The sequence below is a fragment of the Malaclemys terrapin genome, chromosome 3 (genome assembly GCF_027887155.1).
Source record: "Malaclemys terrapin pileata isolate rMalTer1 chromosome 3, rMalTer1.hap1, whole genome shotgun sequence".
In the NCBI taxonomy this organism is placed as follows: domain Eukaryota; kingdom Metazoa; phylum Chordata; order Testudines; family Emydidae; genus Malaclemys; species Malaclemys terrapin.
In genome coordinates, this window is record NC_071507.1 from 205,283,903 (window position 1) to 205,301,826 (window position 17,924).

A 17,924-nucleotide genomic window follows, 5' to 3' on the forward strand; every position below is an offset into this window, starting at 1 on the left:
AGGAAAGCAGAAGCCAGCTGAGATTGCAAGCAAGTCCAGGCGGAGTGAAAGTGAAAGCGAACAAGCTGCCGGGGACCGGAGGAGGCAGCTACAAGGCATTGGGGAAAGAGGGTGCAGTCTCCTAATGCAGGTATTTCCCCCTGGGGCTGGGGTCTCATGCCCGTGCCTAGGGGGCTCTCGTTTGCCCCCTGCTCTCCTGTGTTCTCTGCTGGGTTAATGGACGCTGGGGGGATCCCGGGGCCTTTCTGCGGCAGTTCAGGCCTGAGAACAAGGCTAGTCAGAGGCAATGAAGAAATCGGTGCTCCCAGGAGCTCAGCGGAGCACAGGCAGGCCGGGGCCCCGGCGCAGGCTCGGGGAGGGGGACGATGCTGGGGCAGGCTGGGAGGGTGAGGGGGCGGGCAGGTTCAGGAGCAGACTTGGGGGGGATATTAAAGTGTTGGGAAAAGGTGCCAGGGCCGGGCTGACTGGGCTCAGGTCTGTATCATTTTTGGTGATGCCCAGAACGGGTCCAAGTCTGCCCCCCCCACCTGCCTAAGGCTCTGGCAGGAGATTGGGGTGCAGGAGGGGGTCTGGAGTGCAGGCTCTGGGAGGAAGTTTGGGTGTTGGGTGCAGGCTCTGGGCTGGGCTGGGCTGGGGGTTGGGGATGCAGGCTCTGGGAGGGAGTTTTGGGTGCTTGGTGTGGGGGCTGGGCTGGGGGTTGGGGGGTGGGGTGCAGGAGGGGGTTTGGGTGCTTGGTGCGGGCTCTGGGCTGGGCTGGGGGTTGGGGTGCAGGAGGGGTTTTGGGGTGCTGAGTGCAGGAGGAGGTTTGGGTGCTTGGTGCGGGCTCTGGGCTGGGCTGGGGGTTGGGTTGGGTGCAGGAGGGGTTTTGGGGTGCTGAGTGCGGGAGGAGGTTTGGGTGCTTGGTGCGGGCTCTGGGCTGGGGGTTGGGGTAGGGTGCAGGAGGGGTCTTGGGGTGCTGTGTGCGGGAGGAGGTTTGGGTGCTGGGTGCGGGTTCTGGGCTGGGACAGAGGGTTGGGGTGCAGGAGGAGGTGCGGGAGGAGGTTTGAAGTGTTGGGTGCGCTGGGTGTGGGTTCTGGGCAGGGACAGAGGGTTGGGGTACAGAAGGGGGTTTGGCTGCTGGGTGTGGGCTCTGGGGTGGGACAGAGGGTTGGGGTGCAGGAGGAGATGCAGGGCGTGGGGCTGGGCCAGGGATGAGGCGTTTCGGGTGCAGCAGGCAGGCTGCCCCAGGACTGGGGGCCAGAGAGGAGGACTCCCCCCAGCCCTTTCCCTGCTGGCAACGGTGAGCTCTGGGGAGCCGAGGCCCCTCCGCAGCCCCCCTGGCGTGACACTCACCCAAGCCTCCCCAGGTTGCTGCTCAGGAGGACCAGCCAAGAAGCCCCCCTGCAAGTCTACGTGGAGTCACCTGCGGGGTGGGGGGGGGAGCTGCTATGTGCCTCCTCCCCCTGCAGGCACAACAGCCACCTCAGCCTGCCCCGGCGCCAATCCCTGTAGCTGGCAGCGGCCGGGGAGGGAGCACAGCGCGGAGCTGCAGGGGGCAGCCGCCCGCTGCCCAGGCCGCAGGCAGGGACACTCAGGGGAGGCGCTCGGGGGCGGCAGGCGGGACCTGGGGAGAAAACCCGACGCCAAACATTGGTGGAGCCGGGTGCCCCCAGGCCCTGAATTTACTGGAGCCCGGAACCACAGGCCCATATAACTCGCCGCTCCTGCCTGAGATCATGGGCTGACCGGCAGAAAATGCACCCAGCAGCTGGCTGGCAGAGCTGGGCTGCGGGGGCAGAGCTGGGAGCAGGTTAGTGGGGCTAAGGGGCAGGAGGTAGGTCTGGAGCAGGGTGGGGTTGAGGCATCAGGAGCAGCTGGGGGGATAAACATGGGGAGCAGATTCAGGAGCAGATTGGGGGGGGGGATAAAGGAGGGGTCCCAATTCAGCCAGATCAAGGGGGAATCAATATGGGGCCCCAGGTTCAGGAGCAGGTTGGGGGGAAATAAATATGGCAGGGTCAGGTTAAAGAGCAGGTTGTGGGGAGTTAATATGGGAGCTGTGGGTTCAGGGGCAGGACAGGGGATAAAAGTGGGGCCCTGGGTTCAGGGGCAGGTGGGTGGGGTCTTTGCCGTTGGTTTCCATGGAACCAGGATTTTGCCCAGTACAATGTAGAGTCCTTTTATTACTGTCCTCTCAGTGGCTGGAGCGAGGTTCCCCCAGGGATACAGGAGGGTTCTTTGAATGGGTCTCAGACCTATCGTCGGCCTTTGTCTTGGACTCTGAGAGCCCAAGGCATCGCTAAGATCCTAGTAGCCCGTTGGTGTCAGTGGAGTGACACCAGGAGTGGATTTGGATGCCTTGTGCACATGCACTGGATGGCAGATCAATGCAAGTTGCACTAATTCCTTACCATTTACACCTGGTTTCTGACCAGCAGCCACCCAACCTGTAACCTCCCCCACCATTTATATCCTTGCTGAGTCTGGCCCAGACACGTCCATTTACCCCAGGCTGCACTGGGCCCAACAGTGGCATAGGAAACAAAGAAGGAGCCTTAGCAAATGGAAAAGTGTCTGTGTCCCCAGCTGGTTGCACCCAGGGACGGCGAGTTGTATGGGCCTGTGGTGCCCGGGCTCCAGCAAATTCAGGGTCTGGGGGGCCCGGCCCCACCAAAGTTTGGGGGTGGGTCTCTTCCCTGGCCCCACATGCTGCCTCCGCAGGCCTCCCCCGAGTGTCCCTGCGGCTGCCCCCTGCAGCTCCGCACTGCGCTCCCTCGCCAGCCACTGCCACAGCCGGCTACAAGGGCAGCGCCAGGGGCAGGCTGGGACGGCTGCTGCGCCTGTGGAGGGAGGAGGGGAGGGGTTCACTGCTGCGGGCAGGGAGAGGGTTGGGGGGAGTCCCCCTCTCTGGCCCCCCACCCCATCCCTGGGACAGCCTGCCTGCTGCACTCCAAACTCCTCATCCCCAGCCCCATGCCCCGCACCCCCTCCCATACCCCAACCCTCTGTCCCAGCCCAGAGCCCGCACCCCAAACCCCCTCCCACACCCCGTCCTGCACCCCAAACCCCCTCCCACACCCCCTCCTGCACCCCAAACCCCGTCCCAGCCCAGAGCCTGAACCCAGCACCCAAACTCCGTCCAAGAGCCTGCACCCCAAACCCCCTCCTACACCCCGTCCTGCCCCCAAACCCCGTCCCAGCCCAGAGCCTGCACCCAGCACCCCAAACCTCCTCCTACACCCCGTCCTGCACCCCAAACCCCGTCCCAGTCCAGAGCCCGCACCCCAAACCCCCTCCTACACCCTGTCCTGCACCCCAAACCCCGTCCCAGTCCAGAGCCCGAACCCAGCACCCAAACGCCATCCAAGGTCCTGCACCCCAAACCCCCTCCTGCACCCAAACTCCCTCCCAGAGCCATAGGCAGGTGTGTGTGTGGGGGGGAGACTTGGACCCATTTTGGGCACCACCAAAAATGACACAAACCTGCCGCCCCCGGTTTCATAGGATAACGTGTCCCTGATAATCCGCGGCTGCCAGTGAACTTGTAAAGCTCCCAGTCTGTTTGCAGGTAATTCCCTGCTAGGAAAAAGGCTGCGTCTGCGAGGGCGATGGGTCCTGCCCAGTGAGATTCTCCCCTGGCAGTGGGGCAGGCTCAGGCCCTCGGCACCACTTACCCCCCACCTCCGGTTTCCATCCTCCTGGGCTGCATCAGCATCTCCCGCAGCTCTAGAAATGCCGCCAGGTAACCCAGGGCTGAAGGAAAAGCCCCAGGGTTCTGGGTTGGGGAGAGTCTCTATAAACTCCATCCAGCTAATTAATGCACAGGGTAAGAGCGACCCCCTGTGGTGAGCGGGAAGAATGGCATTTTTTAACAATAAGCTTTTGCTCTAGGCTTTGCCAGGCAAAGTGCAGATGGGTAAGTTTGGTTCAGAGTTGGCTCTTCTCTCCTGTTTGGGGACCCCTCCTCCTTCGGCTTTGGACCAGAAAATCCTTCTGCCATTCAAAGGGCACCCTGTGGAGAGGAGATTTAGGCTGCGCAGTGATGCCCTCAACCGTCAGAATGTGCCAGACACGATCACGCAGCTGCAGCTTTAGCTCCGCCCCCAACACGTGTCCGGGGTTTTTCTCCATCTCGTGCTCTAGAATCAACGTTTGAATTTAAAGCAATATTCTGCGGCTCACTCGGTGGCTCGCCACCTTTTTTCATTTGCAGACCCCTAAAACATTTCAAATGGAGGTGTGGACCCCTTTGGAAATCTATTGTCTGTATAAAGAGTTGAATTTTGTTCAGTCAGTTTTCAGTCTAAGTCTTTCGCGGACCCATTAGACACAGTCGGCCGATCTCCAGGGGTCTGCGGACACAGGTTGAGAACCACTGCTCTAACTTACATGGCTGGGAAAAAACCCTTTAAAATGTGACCCAGTGTAACCAATGTTGCGATATCTCCCCGAGGCTGGAGACAGCTTGAAACTGTATCTCTGAACTGCCCCATTCATCAGTGGAGTGTTAACTCTGAAACCTAATGGCAGCAACATAGATGTCTGCATCGCTCTCTAGTTCTTCTGATCAAAGCAGGTCAGAACGAGAAGGGATGATCCTATTATGCGGGTTTCCACAGTCTACAGCACGTGGCATCTCATTTTTGGCTTCATGTGTGAACGGGGCTTAGGAGCGTACTGTAGCCCCTTCCTCCAACCTCACCCCTGCCGAAATGTCCTGTGTCTGTATGTTTGGATTGGATGGCACGCAGGGCTGTGGGAAACAGTTAACGTCGCACAGTAAAGTACAGTCCTTCTGGACGATGCGGGAGGTTTCGGTGAAAGCAGGAGCCGGCTGAGATAGCAGCTGTGTGCCCAGGAAGCAATGGGCCGAGTGAAAGAAAGGGCCGGGTGCGCTGGCTGAGCAGGGAGCTGCGAGGTGCTGGAGAAGGAAGGGGCAGACTCTGAATGCTGGTGATTTTCCCTGAGGGAGGAGGGGGGATTTCAGACTGAGTCTGTCTGTCCCTTTGGGAGTCTCGTTTGTCCCCTGCCCTTGGTTTAACGTGTAGTATTTATGGGGGCTGCTCAGTACCCCAAACCCGTAGTGCTAAGAGCTGTCTGGTGTCCCATGAGGCGGAGGCAGGCACTGCAGGTGCTGCAGTGCTAGCCCGGTAGGCGCTGGCCCTGGTGGGTCCCAGAAGCCGCTCAGACACATGGCTCAGGGAAAGGGTGTTTTCCTGGGGCTGGCAGGACAGGGGAAGGTTGCAGGTACCCTAGATACAGAGACTTCAACAGTTCTGGTTCCAGCGGTTCCTGTTTGGGTCCCTGGGGCCGTCCAGAAAGTCAGGGCTCTTCAGGCCTAGTGCCTGGGGGGCCTTCTCCTGTTCAGCCTCCCTTCCAGCAAATAGGAGCTTGCAGGCTTCCAGGCCAGGCTCAGTCAGTGTCTCTCACTGGGACCCCTCTGCACAGGCTCCCTGTGCACCCACTGCTCCCTACCCACCCACGGGCTCCCTGCCCATCCCCTAAGTTCCCCGGAGCCCTGCACCCAGCTCTGATATCCGACACGCACAGCCTGTCCCACACGCAGCACGGCATACGGGTCCTGGGGCTTCTCCCTGCCATGTGGCTGCTGCTTCGACTTCTCTGCAGTCCCTGGCTCACCCTGCAGCTGCCTTCCAAAGAGACCCTGGTCAATTCCTGGTCCAAGACCTTCCCCTTCCTTGGCCAGCAATAAGGGGATGTGCCATGGGGAGGGCGCTGATGGGAGCTGTAGTCCCCTGCTTTGCTGATCCACCCCAGAACTCTCTGCTGGGTTCAGGGCGGTAAAGCAGGGAGCCCGGGGCCTTTCCGCTGCAGTTCAGGGGTGAGAAAATAGTTCTTCAAAGTCAGTGTAGAAATCAGTGTTTACCTGAGCTCAGCAGAGCCAAGCCAGGCATGGGCCCAGGAGCAGGACTGGTGGTGTTAAGGGGGCAGGGTGGGGGGCAGGCAGGATTGAGGAACAGACAGGGGTGGGTTCAGGAGCAGGACTGGTGGTGTTAAGGGGGCAGGTGGGGGGCAGGCAGGATTCAGGAACAGACAGGGGTGGGTTCAGGAGCAGGACTGGTGGTGTTAAGGGGGCGGGGGCAGGTGGGGGGCAGGCAGGATTCAGGAACAGACAGGGGTGGGTTCAGGAGCAGGACTGGTGGTGTTAAGGGGGCAGGGTGGGGGGCAGGCAGGATTGAGGAACAGACGGGGGTGGGTTCAGGAGCAGGACTGGTGGTGTTAAGGGGGCAGGTGGGGGGCAGGCAGGATTGAGGAACAGACTGGGGTGGGTTCAGGAGCAGGACTGGTGGTGTTAAGGGGGCGGGGGCAGGTGGGGGGCAGGCAGGATTCAGGAACAGACAGGGGTGGGTTCAGGAGCAGGACTGGTGGTGTTAAGGGGGCAGGGGCAGGTGGGCAGGGTGGGGGGCAGGCAGGATTCAGGAACAGACGGGGGTGGGTTCAGGAGCAGGACTGGTGGTGTTAAGGGGGCAGGTGGGCAGGGTGGGGGGCAGGCAGGATTCAGGAACAGACGGGGGTGGGTTCAGGAGCAGGACTGGTGGTGTTAAGGGGGCAGGTGGGCAGGGTGGGGGGCAGGCAGGATTGAGGAACAGACTGGGGTGGGTTCAGGAGCAGTCTGGGGAGATTAAAGTGTCAGGAAAGGTGCCAGGGACGGGCTGCACGGGCTAAGGGGGAGGTGCCGGAGATCCGGGTGCGGGCTGGCAGGGCTACATGGGGGAACAAGCAGCAGTTGAAAGAGCCGGGGTTTGGGGGGTGGAGGGGGGAGGGGGCTGTCTTCTGTCCACAAGCCAGCTGTCAAGGCTTAGGGTGGAGGCCAGGGGTCAGGGTGGGTCAGCAGGGCTAAGGGGGAGGGAGCAGGTTTGGGAGCAACTTAGTGGGGCTAAAGGTGGGGGTGGCGTTCAGAAGCAGGTTGGGGGATAAATGTTGGGTGCGGGCTGGGTTCAGGAGGGAAAAGGGGGAGCAGAGTGGGACGGATCAATGTAAGGGGGGCGGTTCAGATGACAGGCCCAAGTTCAGGAATCTGGACGCGTGAGACGAGGACTTGGTGGGCAAGGAGACTGGGTAACAACCTGCTACTGCTATCAGTTACTCAGTTACCTCAAGTGACAGAGGTCTGTGTGGCGGATCTAAAGGTTCCGACCCTGCTGATGACCCATGTGGTTGTCAGTATGATTCCAGATGATGGAATTGCTGTTGAAAAACTTTTTTTTTAAAACGTAGGAAATGACATGCAGGCACACACACAAACTATGTTAAAAGAACATTACTACGGTTGCAAAGTTAAGCACTCAAAAGGTAGGAAATGCCAGAAATAAGGTTGCCCAGGCAGTCTTAATGGTACAGCCTTTAATTATATGATCACATACTATTTTTTCCTACCCCTGACACAATCCCGCCCAGAGCACCTCAACAGCACCACATCACATCCTATCCAGCGTCGTAGCCAGGGTGCTCTGATTTAAATCAAAGCCATTTAAATAACTGATTTTAATAATGATTTCAATCAGCAAGCAGGAATTATTGATTTACATAATTTTAATCTTGTTTTGCATTTGTATCTTTAGATACTTACGTAAAGAAAGGTTGAGTCTCAGTGGTTGCTAACTACGAAAAACATGTTGATTTGCAATGAATTAGAGCCTTCACGTTAAATTTGATAGTACTCTTTGCTAACCAGGAGGATACCCTATATCTATACAAATTTATTTAAATAATTACATCGCCTAACATACATTTATTTGGATTCTTAATTTTTACATTTCTTTATTATATTAAGAAATTCATCATTCACCGTTTTTCTATGTCTGAGATTGTTTAATTTTTTACTTATGATTTGTGTCAAGTTCTATTTTAATGAAAATTGGAATTCAAGTGAAAATGTGCAAAAAATGCATTTAAAGTTTTGTTCTTATTAGTTAAATAAAACTACCTTAAACGTGCTGAATATAAGAAAAATGTTTATTAAAACATATTTCATATTTAAAACTGACAGATTTATGAAAGGAAGTATTATCTGTAGTTAGTAAATTGCAATATTGTTTCTGTTCATCCCAACCTGCAGGGTTTTAGAACTAGTAGATCTCATTCTCTCAGGCCTAGTTTTTATTCATAGAATGGAAGAGGAAAACAAGAGTTCCTGCTTCATCAACTCCCAGTTCGTTTCTTAATTTTGAATGAACTGACCTAGTTGAATAAACTGAGATGAAGAAGATGTTCACTGCACCTGCAGAAGAGGCTACTGCTGTCAAAAGTTAGTTTAGCCCTTCAGCAAACTCTGGTTCCAGGTGCTTAGATAACGACTTCCAGCCATTCAGTGGTTTGACTTTCTTTAAAAATTAGCCAGCAAACATACTACTTCATATTAATTGTATTTTGTTTAAATGATTTTAATACATTATAATAAGTTTAGGCCTTAACATATATTTTGATCATTTCAAATATAATTTCAAATAGGTTTATTTTTAAAAAGAAAAATATATTTAAATAAAAAATAAAAAATCCTTAATTTATTTTTATTTTTTCAAAGTCATAATTTCTTATCCATCCTGTGCCACAGTGTAGCCCATTATATATTACGTATGGCTGGGAATGGAGCTGGCGGAGGTAGGGAGGGAGAGACGTCTTCATGAAAGTGTGATATTATTTTTCTATTCCATTTCACAGCCATGTCTACGGGAAAGGAAAAACCCAAAAATTCAGCTCAGGAAGACCCTGCAAAGGATGAACTAGCCAAGAGACTGGAAGCAGTGGGTCTGAGTGCAGAGCACTGGCTGCCTAAACTACACAAACAACTTGGAGTTACCTCTACCCAAGCCTTGAAACACCTGCGATATGACGACTACCTAAAGTTAGAATGTGACGTACAGCACACATGGGAAAAGCAGGCGCTCCGAGAACTACTTAAGATAGACAGCAAAGCAACAATGAAGCAGCTGCAGGAGCAGCGCTTGGAGATGCTAAAGAAGAGGCAGGAGCAGGCTAAGTCAGCACTGAAGGAGCTAGAAGAAATGCAGGAGAAAGGCAGGAGCCGACATGAGGAAGCTGTAAGAAAGAAAGAGGAGGAGCTGCGGCAAGCTATGGACATCGCCCCAGAGTATTGGGCGCCGTCTGAGAAGCCATTGATGGAGGTGATGGAGAATGTGCACAAGCAATTAAGCTTCCTGGAGGAGTCGGTGTCCCAGAGTGAGAATCTCCCTGACAAGGAAGTTTTGAGATGGGCGTCGGGAGGGCTGGCCCTGCAGGGCATTTACCAGACCAAGAAGCTTGCAGAGATGGTGGAGAAGCGAGAACAGCTCATAGACATCCCAGAAGGGTTCGAGCTCTTTGGTCCAGAGCAAGGGCCGTTGTTTGAGAAGAAGGAGTTTTCATCGGCCGAAGCAGAATCCACATTCACAAAGACCATGGAGAAGCTGGGCTTCAGCATTAGTGTTGCAGCCAAAGGTGGATTTCGGGGGTTTAGTGCTGAAACCAGCTCAGATTACAGCAGCTCTTCAGAATCTGAAGAAACCCACAAATCCCGCTCTGAGCACACTTACATTTGCACCACCAAGTACAGCTACATCCCACTGGCCTCATGCTACTTCCCCAAGGCTCAGCTTCGACTTTCCAGTGCAGCGCTGCAAGAGTTAAAAGAGATCGAGCAGCTTTTGAGTCACACCCCAGAGCCGGACAAGCTCAACTTGCTGAAGAGCAGGGGCGGGAGTTTCTTCAAGAGATTCGGGTCTCATGTAAACCAGGGCCCCCTTCACTTGGGTGGGATATTCTGGTGGAAAGCGTCTTCTGCGGGATTCCGGGCAGAGCAACTGGACGAGGTGAAGAAACAAACATCTGATGCACTCAGCTCTTATGTTGGGGGCAGCTATAGTGGCTTTGGTTTGAGCATTTCAGCTGGTGTTACTGTGTCAAAATCTGGTTCTGAGACCTCATTTCAGGGCACAGATAGAAAACAAACGCAAATGGAGATTCAGTTGTTTGTGACCAAGACAGGGGGCCCACCTGGTGTGGATTCACTCACAGCATGGAAATCTGGACTATTGGCCAGTAACAAAACCTGGTCTGTTATTGACAGAGGCTCTCGGCTGATTCCAGTGTGGGACATAATCCTGTCCAATCACAGACAAGATTTTAAAGATGTTTATCAAATGAGCAGCAGCCTCATACGTGCTTATGAAGCCCTAACAACGCTCAGTGCAAGTATATTGGTTGGGGAGGAATTAGTCAGTGCGGTGGATGAGGCCAGATCATTCTTAGAGGAAATGAAGACCTGGGAAGTCACTGGGGATGAAGAACAGCTGGTGACTCTGCTCAATTTCAAACAGAAGCTAATTGAAAAAACAAAACACAACAGGACCTGGATCGACATCTGCCTGTCGGATAAGGTGCTTCAGGATTTCCTGGAAAACACAGTTTTACTGTGCAAAGATTTACCTGCACATAACATCATGTCCACTAAATCTCTGCTGCGCTGCCTTCTGGACCCTCATGTCTATTCAGTTAAGAATTTCCCCAAATCTTCCTCCATCCTGCAGTGGATCTTTCATGAAGAAGAAAAGCAGCAAAAATCTGTCCGTGTTTCTGAATTTGCTGATTTCATTCAAGTCCTACAGGACATGAAGAATTACATACAGGCTGTTACCTATGGACCTAACTCCTCCCCAGCCGCAGTGGAGGCAGCAAAAGTAAAGGCCAGCTTGGATGTGAGCTTAGCTTTCTGTTCCTTGCTGAAGGCTCTACAGGACGGAGAGCAGATAGACACAGAACTGTTATTGCTCTCCATTGCAGCCAGCACAGGATACCGGGTGGAAAGTCACACTTTTCAGTATCTCCTCGGGTGCCCAGAAATTAACTTCATGTTAAAGGAAATGCAAAGGGCACATGAGAGATATTTGACGCTTAGGGATCAGGATGTTTCCAGAGCTCAGGCTTTCCTGTTACTGACAGGTCTGACAGTGACAACTGAATTCAAAGACGTGTCTCCAGAGGAGAAGAACAAACGTTTGACTTTCATGAAGCGTCACCTGGGAAACTTGTTGTCAGGTGAAGTAGCTAATGTCTTTATGAAGCCTAATGCATGTGATGACTGGAATGCCCTGGAAAGAGACCTAAATACCCTTGTAAAAGGAGAATATGAAACTTCCAGTAGCAATCTGCAGAAACAGGATATAATAAAAGAACTAAGGGGTGTCTGTCAAAGGGCTAAGCAGACACCCCTACCAAAGCCACAGCCCGAAGTGCTGCCAAAGGATGTTAAAATGTCTGAAGGATTCAGAACTCAAGACTTTCTCAATTTGATCAGACGACTTGGACTTGAAAACTACTATCCAAGGAAAATGGGGATGGCAGATTTCCATGTGATTGACAAGACTTCTTTACATGACAGCCAGCCCAGCACCGAGAGTGAGCTGCCATTTTACTTCTTGCAAAAGCTGCTGATGCTGGACTATCGGGTACGGTATCTGGTTTGCAAAGATGACTGTAAAACAAAACAAGGAACAACAAGTGCATTGAATACGTCAAGCAAGATGGACGAATACTCAGATGCAACCTCGGATATCTACGAGGACTTTTTAAATGATGATGAGGGAACTAATGAGTCTGGTACACCAAGGCAGACACACGTGCACCCAATGGACATCCAGATGGCAATTTTTCATTGTGCAGATGACTTCATGAGACAGTATCTTTCAACAAAGCTCGCTTTCTGCCAGTTTGCGCTCCCACTTCTGGTGCCAAATCCTCGTACTTCACAAATAGAATTCCCTCTTTGGTCCCTTAGCCAAGTTAAAAAGAGTTGGCATCATGGTGAGAAATCAGGAGTGGAGACTAGCATTAAAAATTATAAAAACAAACTGATTTATCAAGCAGATACACCTGTGGTGTCCTTCACACGGATTGGTCATTCGCCTCATTCTTCTAAGTCTAAGATCCTGAATGCTCTGCTGAGTAAGCACAAACATGACATTTTTTTCCATCGTGATTGTAGAGGCAGCAGTAAAGATTGTCTCCTGATGAACGGGGTTGTGGAAATCTCCTGGTACTGTCCAGGTGGAAAGGATGATGACAGATTTGACAATTGCATCGCCTTCACTAATCTTCACGGGGATGCACGAGAGCACGAGCAACAGGTCAGATTTTTACAGGAGATCGCTTCTATAAATGTAGTTCTCTTTACCACTTCTGATGAGAACAAAATAGGCAAGCAAATTGTAAGTGATCTCCTGAAATCTCCAAAGCCTTTTGTATGTCTTTTGACTGAAAAAGAAAACGTTGTAGCAGGTAAATCCAATCTAAACATAAAAATAGGCATGAAGAACAGAAATGAAGCAGAATTAATAGATGAACTGGCAACAACAATTAAAGATTTACTGGCTGGTTCGAACCCCACTTGTAGTCTTGAGACCTGTGTAGAAATTGCTCGCCAGCATCGTTTTCTCATTGACGAAGACAAAGAAGAGTGTAAACAAGCCAAGTCAATGGCACAGACAGTGATGGTCCTCTTCAAGGAGACTAACGTATCGGGCATGAAGGAAGAGCTATTGCCTCTTCAAGGAGAATTATGGCACAAGTGGTGTAAGAAAGATAAGGAACTTAGCCGCTTACAAGATAAAATGAAGAGAAGCATTGAACAGCACCGGAGCCAAATTGAATCAGAAAAACGTGCTATACGACATGATCAGATAAGGAGAGCATCCTCCCACAATGATTTAATGAGGTCGGTGCTGGAAATTCTCCAGTCCCATTCAGAGATCACCAAAAAATATTTCTTGCAATGGCTGAAAGTATTTATGGATGACCTGAGCTCTGACCGCCTTGCAGAACTTCGCCAAAAATACCATGTCTTATGGTCACGAATGCTGGAAGAAACAGACCCAGGGGAAAATGGTGACTCAGAAAATGTATTGAAAAGTAACTTGGAAACCGTCTCAGCTGAGATAACTGCTTCTACGATTGGCCTTGAACACATTTTCAGAGAGGTTGCTCAGATTTATGAAGCTCTTGGTACTTTGCCCCAACAAGATCAACATTTTCTGGAACTTCCCCAAATTGCAGCTGACCTGATGGCCTCAGGGTATCCCGTTGAGCTGATGGACGGCGATGCTTCATACGTGCCACTGAAATGGGTGAGAGCAGTTTTTGACAAGTTGACGGAGAAGTTAGGAGACAAAAAGGTGTTTGTTCTTTCTGTGCTTGGTATCCAAAGCACTGGGAAGTCAACACTGCTAAATGCCATGTTTGGTCTGCAGTTTAGTGTCAGTGCTGGGAGATGCACCAGGGGAGCATTCATGCAACTGATTAAAGTGGATGAGAATCTCCAACAAAGTCTGTACATTGATTATATACTAGTCGTTGATACTGAAGGGCTTCGGGCCATGGAACTAACCAGTAAATCAACACTCAATCATGATAACGAGTTAGCCACCTTTGTCATTGGTCTTGGCAACATGACTCTGATCAATATTTTTGGAGAGAATCCTTCAGAAATGCAAGATATCCTGCAGATCGCTGTCCAGGCCTTTCTGAGGATGAAGCAAGTAAAGCTCTCCCCAAGCTGTTTGTTTGTGCACCAAAATGTTGGAGAAATAACGGCAAAAGAACAGAATATGGAAGGACAAAGACGCCTCCAACAAAAGTTAGATGAAATGACAGTTACTGCAGCCCAGCAAGAGTTCTGTGATGTAAACCGCTTTAGTGACGTTATCCGATTTGACGTGAACACCCACATTCATTACTTTGCTCACCTTTGGGAAGGAGACCCACCAATGGCACCTCCGAATCCCAGCTACAGCCAAAATGTGCAGGAACTAAAGAGCAAGATTCTCATGGCTGCCAAAAAGGAATCCAAGGGCAGTGTTTTGAGGCTGTCAGAGTTAAAAGTCCGAATCGGTGATTTGTGGAATGCTTTATTAAATGAGAACTTTGTTTTCAGCTTCAAGAATACACTGGAGATTGCAGCCTACAACAGATTAGAAAAAATGTTTAACCAATGGACCTGGCAGTTGAGAAGTCACATACTAGAACTGCAGACAAAACTGAACAATCGAATTAAGAAGAGAGAAATTCAGCATGTCACCAGGAGAAGCCTTGAAGAAGAAGTTAAAGAAAAATATCATGCCATCATGAATGACACAGAAAGATTCTTCACAGAGGATCAAGACTGTGAAATACTAATTCAGTGGAAAGCAAGTACTGAAAATAAACTGAATGATCTGAAAGAGTCGCTGATTGATGAAACTAAGAGGAAATCTGAAGAACTTATCAAACTGAAGAAGAACCAAAGCAAACTTGTTGAAAAGAAGTCAGAATATGAAAACGAGCTATTCAAAAGAAGCAAAGAGTTGGCTCTGAGATTAAAAGGCAAGGAACTAAGTGGGGCAGCACTGAAAGAAAACTTTGACGGCCTTTGGAAACGATGGGTCTATGAAGTATCTTCAGATGCCCCTTCTGCTGAGGAACCTGACATTAGCATGGATGTAGAAAACATTCTTCTGCAGCATTTTAAACAGGAACCCAATATCGCAGAGAAAATTAAAAGTTCCTCCCGCAAAAATACATTTTCTGTCGATATTTCCAAGCATATTGTCATGAAGAAAACACTAGGCATCTTCAATAAGACTTTGGATAATTGTGATATAAAGAACATAGAGCAGGTTACAGTTCGCATCATACAGCTTGTTAACATGAAAATTGATATGAAGGAGCAGCAGAGAATGGATTATAATCAAAGTTACATTCACGAAATATTGAATGAAATAAGAAGAGAGGTGGACTCTGCAGCCAAAACCTCAAAATACACATTTAATAATGAGTACAAAATAGAGTTATCCCTGTATCTGTGCAAAATGGCAGCAGAGCGGTTTGAAGACATGCACAGAGCATTTAAGAATGCAAACGATCCAACCGTCTACCTCGAAAAGAAAAGAGACGATTTTTTTAAGTGTTTTCAGATTTCATGCCAAGGAGCAACCTCCATCACAACATTTGCTGATTTCTTATGCACCAAGCTTTCTGCAGCTCTCCGCCAGGCGGTCTATGACAAGACTGCCATCGACATAGCCAATGAGATGAGGTCTAACTATTCAGCCTTCAATGGCAATAGATCCAAACTGGAAACCAGTATTCTGATATCCCTGGCAGAGGAGGAAAACTTTGAGAAGTACAGACAATACATTCATTTCCCACGGGACTTCTTAGAGAGTTTTATCAAGAAATGCGTTGATGATTATTGTTTAGACAAGAAAAATCCAAGACTGAAGAATTTCTTAATTATTTCCCTTGAATCTTTCCAGACTCTTGTTCTTTCAGCTATTCGTGACTCGACTAGAGTTGTCAAAGATAAATATGGCAACGTATCCTTGTGGCTGGATGAATTTTGCAACAGACTTGGAGATGACTTAGACCTTCCCAGAAGTGATCTGAAAAGCATTGAACATCAGGAAATAAAGGACATAGAGTTTCTGAAAGAGGCAATGAGTAAAGCTCTGCCCCCGGTCCTAGAAAACCTGAAACAGGAATTTTCTGGGATTGATATGGAGCCATTTAAACTGAAACCTCATAAAATACTAGTTGAACAGCTCTGCGGGTGCTGGGAGCAATGTCCCTTTTGCAAGGCTCAGTGCACAAACACAATACCTGGTCATGATGGAGACCACAGTGTTCCTTTCCATCGTCCTCAGGCCCTGAATGGTACCCAGTGGTATGGAACAGACCAGCTTGTCATTGAGATCTGCTCTAGTCTTGTAGCAAGTGACTACTTCATGGTGCTTTGTGAAAAGAATCAAATTCCATATAAAAATTATAGACAAGTGGGACCTGCTTATGCCAATTGGAGCATCACAGCAGACAACTCAGCGCAGTCTTACTGGAAATGGTTCGTGTCCCATTTCAGGTCAATATTGGAAGAAGATTATTGTGCAAAATTTGAGGGCAAAGGAGCAATCCCTCCAGAGTGGGAGGAGTTTACAAAGGAGGCTGTAATCTCTGAGCTGAAACAGCTTTAACGTTAGTATAGAATCCCCTGTATAAAATGGGGACATTAATGTACCAGACTTTGCTATTGTAGCCATTTATTAGTGTGTTATTTAGTCTTATGGATAATTTATATGCGATTTTTTCCTATAATTAATGTATGCTAGTAGATTTAAATGGTAGGATTATAGGTGTATAAGATGAACCAGTATTTAGGAGTGTTGTGTGTGTGTGTGTGTGTGTGTGTGTGTGTGTGTATGTATATTAGACATATGGGTAAAGCCTGGCTGGTATGGAAGGCCTACGGGCTGAGGCCTGGAAGATTTTAGTTTCACCAGACGAGGCCATAGGCTTAGGAATGCTTGTCAGGAGTGGGTGACCTACAGGTAACTCCATGCCAGTCAGGTCACAAGATTACTAAAAAGATGTGCCAATAGGCGATGTTACGGAAAAACAGATTGCAACAGACAGCAATGTATTGTCCAAGACCACAAGACACCTGATTGTAACACCATGGAATGTCCTGTCCTGACCACAGGTTGCCATAGATTCATAGATTCTAGGACTGGAAGGGACCTCGAGAGGTCATCGAGTTCAGTCCCCTGCCCGCATGGCAGGACCAAATACTGTCTAGACCATCCCTGATAGACAACTAGCTAACCTACTCTTAAATATCTCCAGAGATGGAGATTCCACAACCTCCCTAGGCAATTTATTCCACTGTTTAACCACCCTGACAGTTAGGAACTTTTTCCTAACGTCCAACCTAGACCTCCCTTGCTGCAGTTTAAGCCCATTGCTTCTTGTTCTATCCTTAGAGGCTAAGGTGAACAAGTTTTCTCCCTCCTCCTTACGACACCCTTTTAGATACCTGAAAACTGCTATCATGTCCCCTCTCAGTCTTCTCTTTTCCAAACTAAACAAACCCAATTCTTTCAGCCTTCCTTCATAGGTCATGTTCTCAAGACCTTTAATCATTCTTGTTGCTCTTCTCTGGACCCTCTCCAATTTCTCCACATCTTTCTTGAAATGCGGTGCCCAGAACTGGACACAATATTCCAGCTGAGGCCTAACCAGAGCAGAGTAGAGCGGAAGAATGACTTCTCGTGTCTTGCTCACAACACACCTGTTAATACATCCCAGAATCACGTTTGCTTTTTTTTGCAACAGTATCACACTGACTCATATTTAGCTTGTGGTCCACTATAACCCCTAGATCCCTTTCTGCCGTACTCCTTCCATAGACACGTTATGCATAGATGCTAATGAGAATAAGGGGAACTAAGAAACAACTTATTAAAAATGGGGCACCCCAATATTCATGGGGTGTGGAAGTACAGATAAGGAAAAGAGGGCTGAAACCTTCATGCATATGCTTAAGGTGTTAGGTGTGGTCAGAACTACAATATAAAAGAGATTCCCTGGTTGGGTAAAAGTGGGAAGGCCCCGGCAGGAACTATCCCTCTATCAATGATCATCCCTTGAGAGATCCATCAGACCCTAGAATATCTTTGAGTATGACTAGAGTAGTAGTTATTGCATGGGTTTCTGTATGATTTGTATAGACCTGGGTAGTTGTAATTTTAATTATTGCTTCAATAAAACTTGCAGTACAGATAAGACTTTATACTTGTGATTGTGTTCACGGTCACTATCCTTGGTCTTCGTGTGTTCCTGGAGTCTCCAAATTTGAGAAATGTCAGGGCTCCCTGCATCCAGGTCACTGTCCCCACCTGGGCTGCGTAAGGAGAGGACAGGAGAGAAGCAGCTCCTGATGCCTCCCAGCATGGCCCAGATGGGGAAAGTCACCTGGATATACGGAGTACTTGGTACTGCTCTCGCTCCCCCCTTCACAGCCCCCTAGGGGGGCACAGAGGAACATTGGGGGGGGCAGTATCTGTGTATCACCAGTCGCTCCCCCATGTTCCTCCACTGGCAGGAAGCACAGAGGAATCTGGGCG

At 49.7% G+C, this 17,924-nt stretch overlaps 1 protein-coding gene across 1 annotated transcript; it reads left to right on the forward strand.

Moving 5' to 3' along the window:
- On the forward strand, nucleotides 1-17,597 carry LOC128833997 (interferon-induced very large GTPase 1-like). The gene is made up of 2 exons (XM_054022386.1): nucleotides 1-130; nucleotides 8,662-17,597. Exon 2 carries the CDS (start codon nucleotides 8,664-8,666, stop codon nucleotides 15,993-15,995), a length of 7,332 nt encoding a protein of 2,443 aa, XP_053878361.1. The 5' UTR covers nucleotides 1-130; nucleotides 8,662-8,663; the 3' UTR covers nucleotides 15,996-17,597.
- The last annotated feature ends 327 nt before the right edge of the window (nucleotides 17,598-17,924 follow it).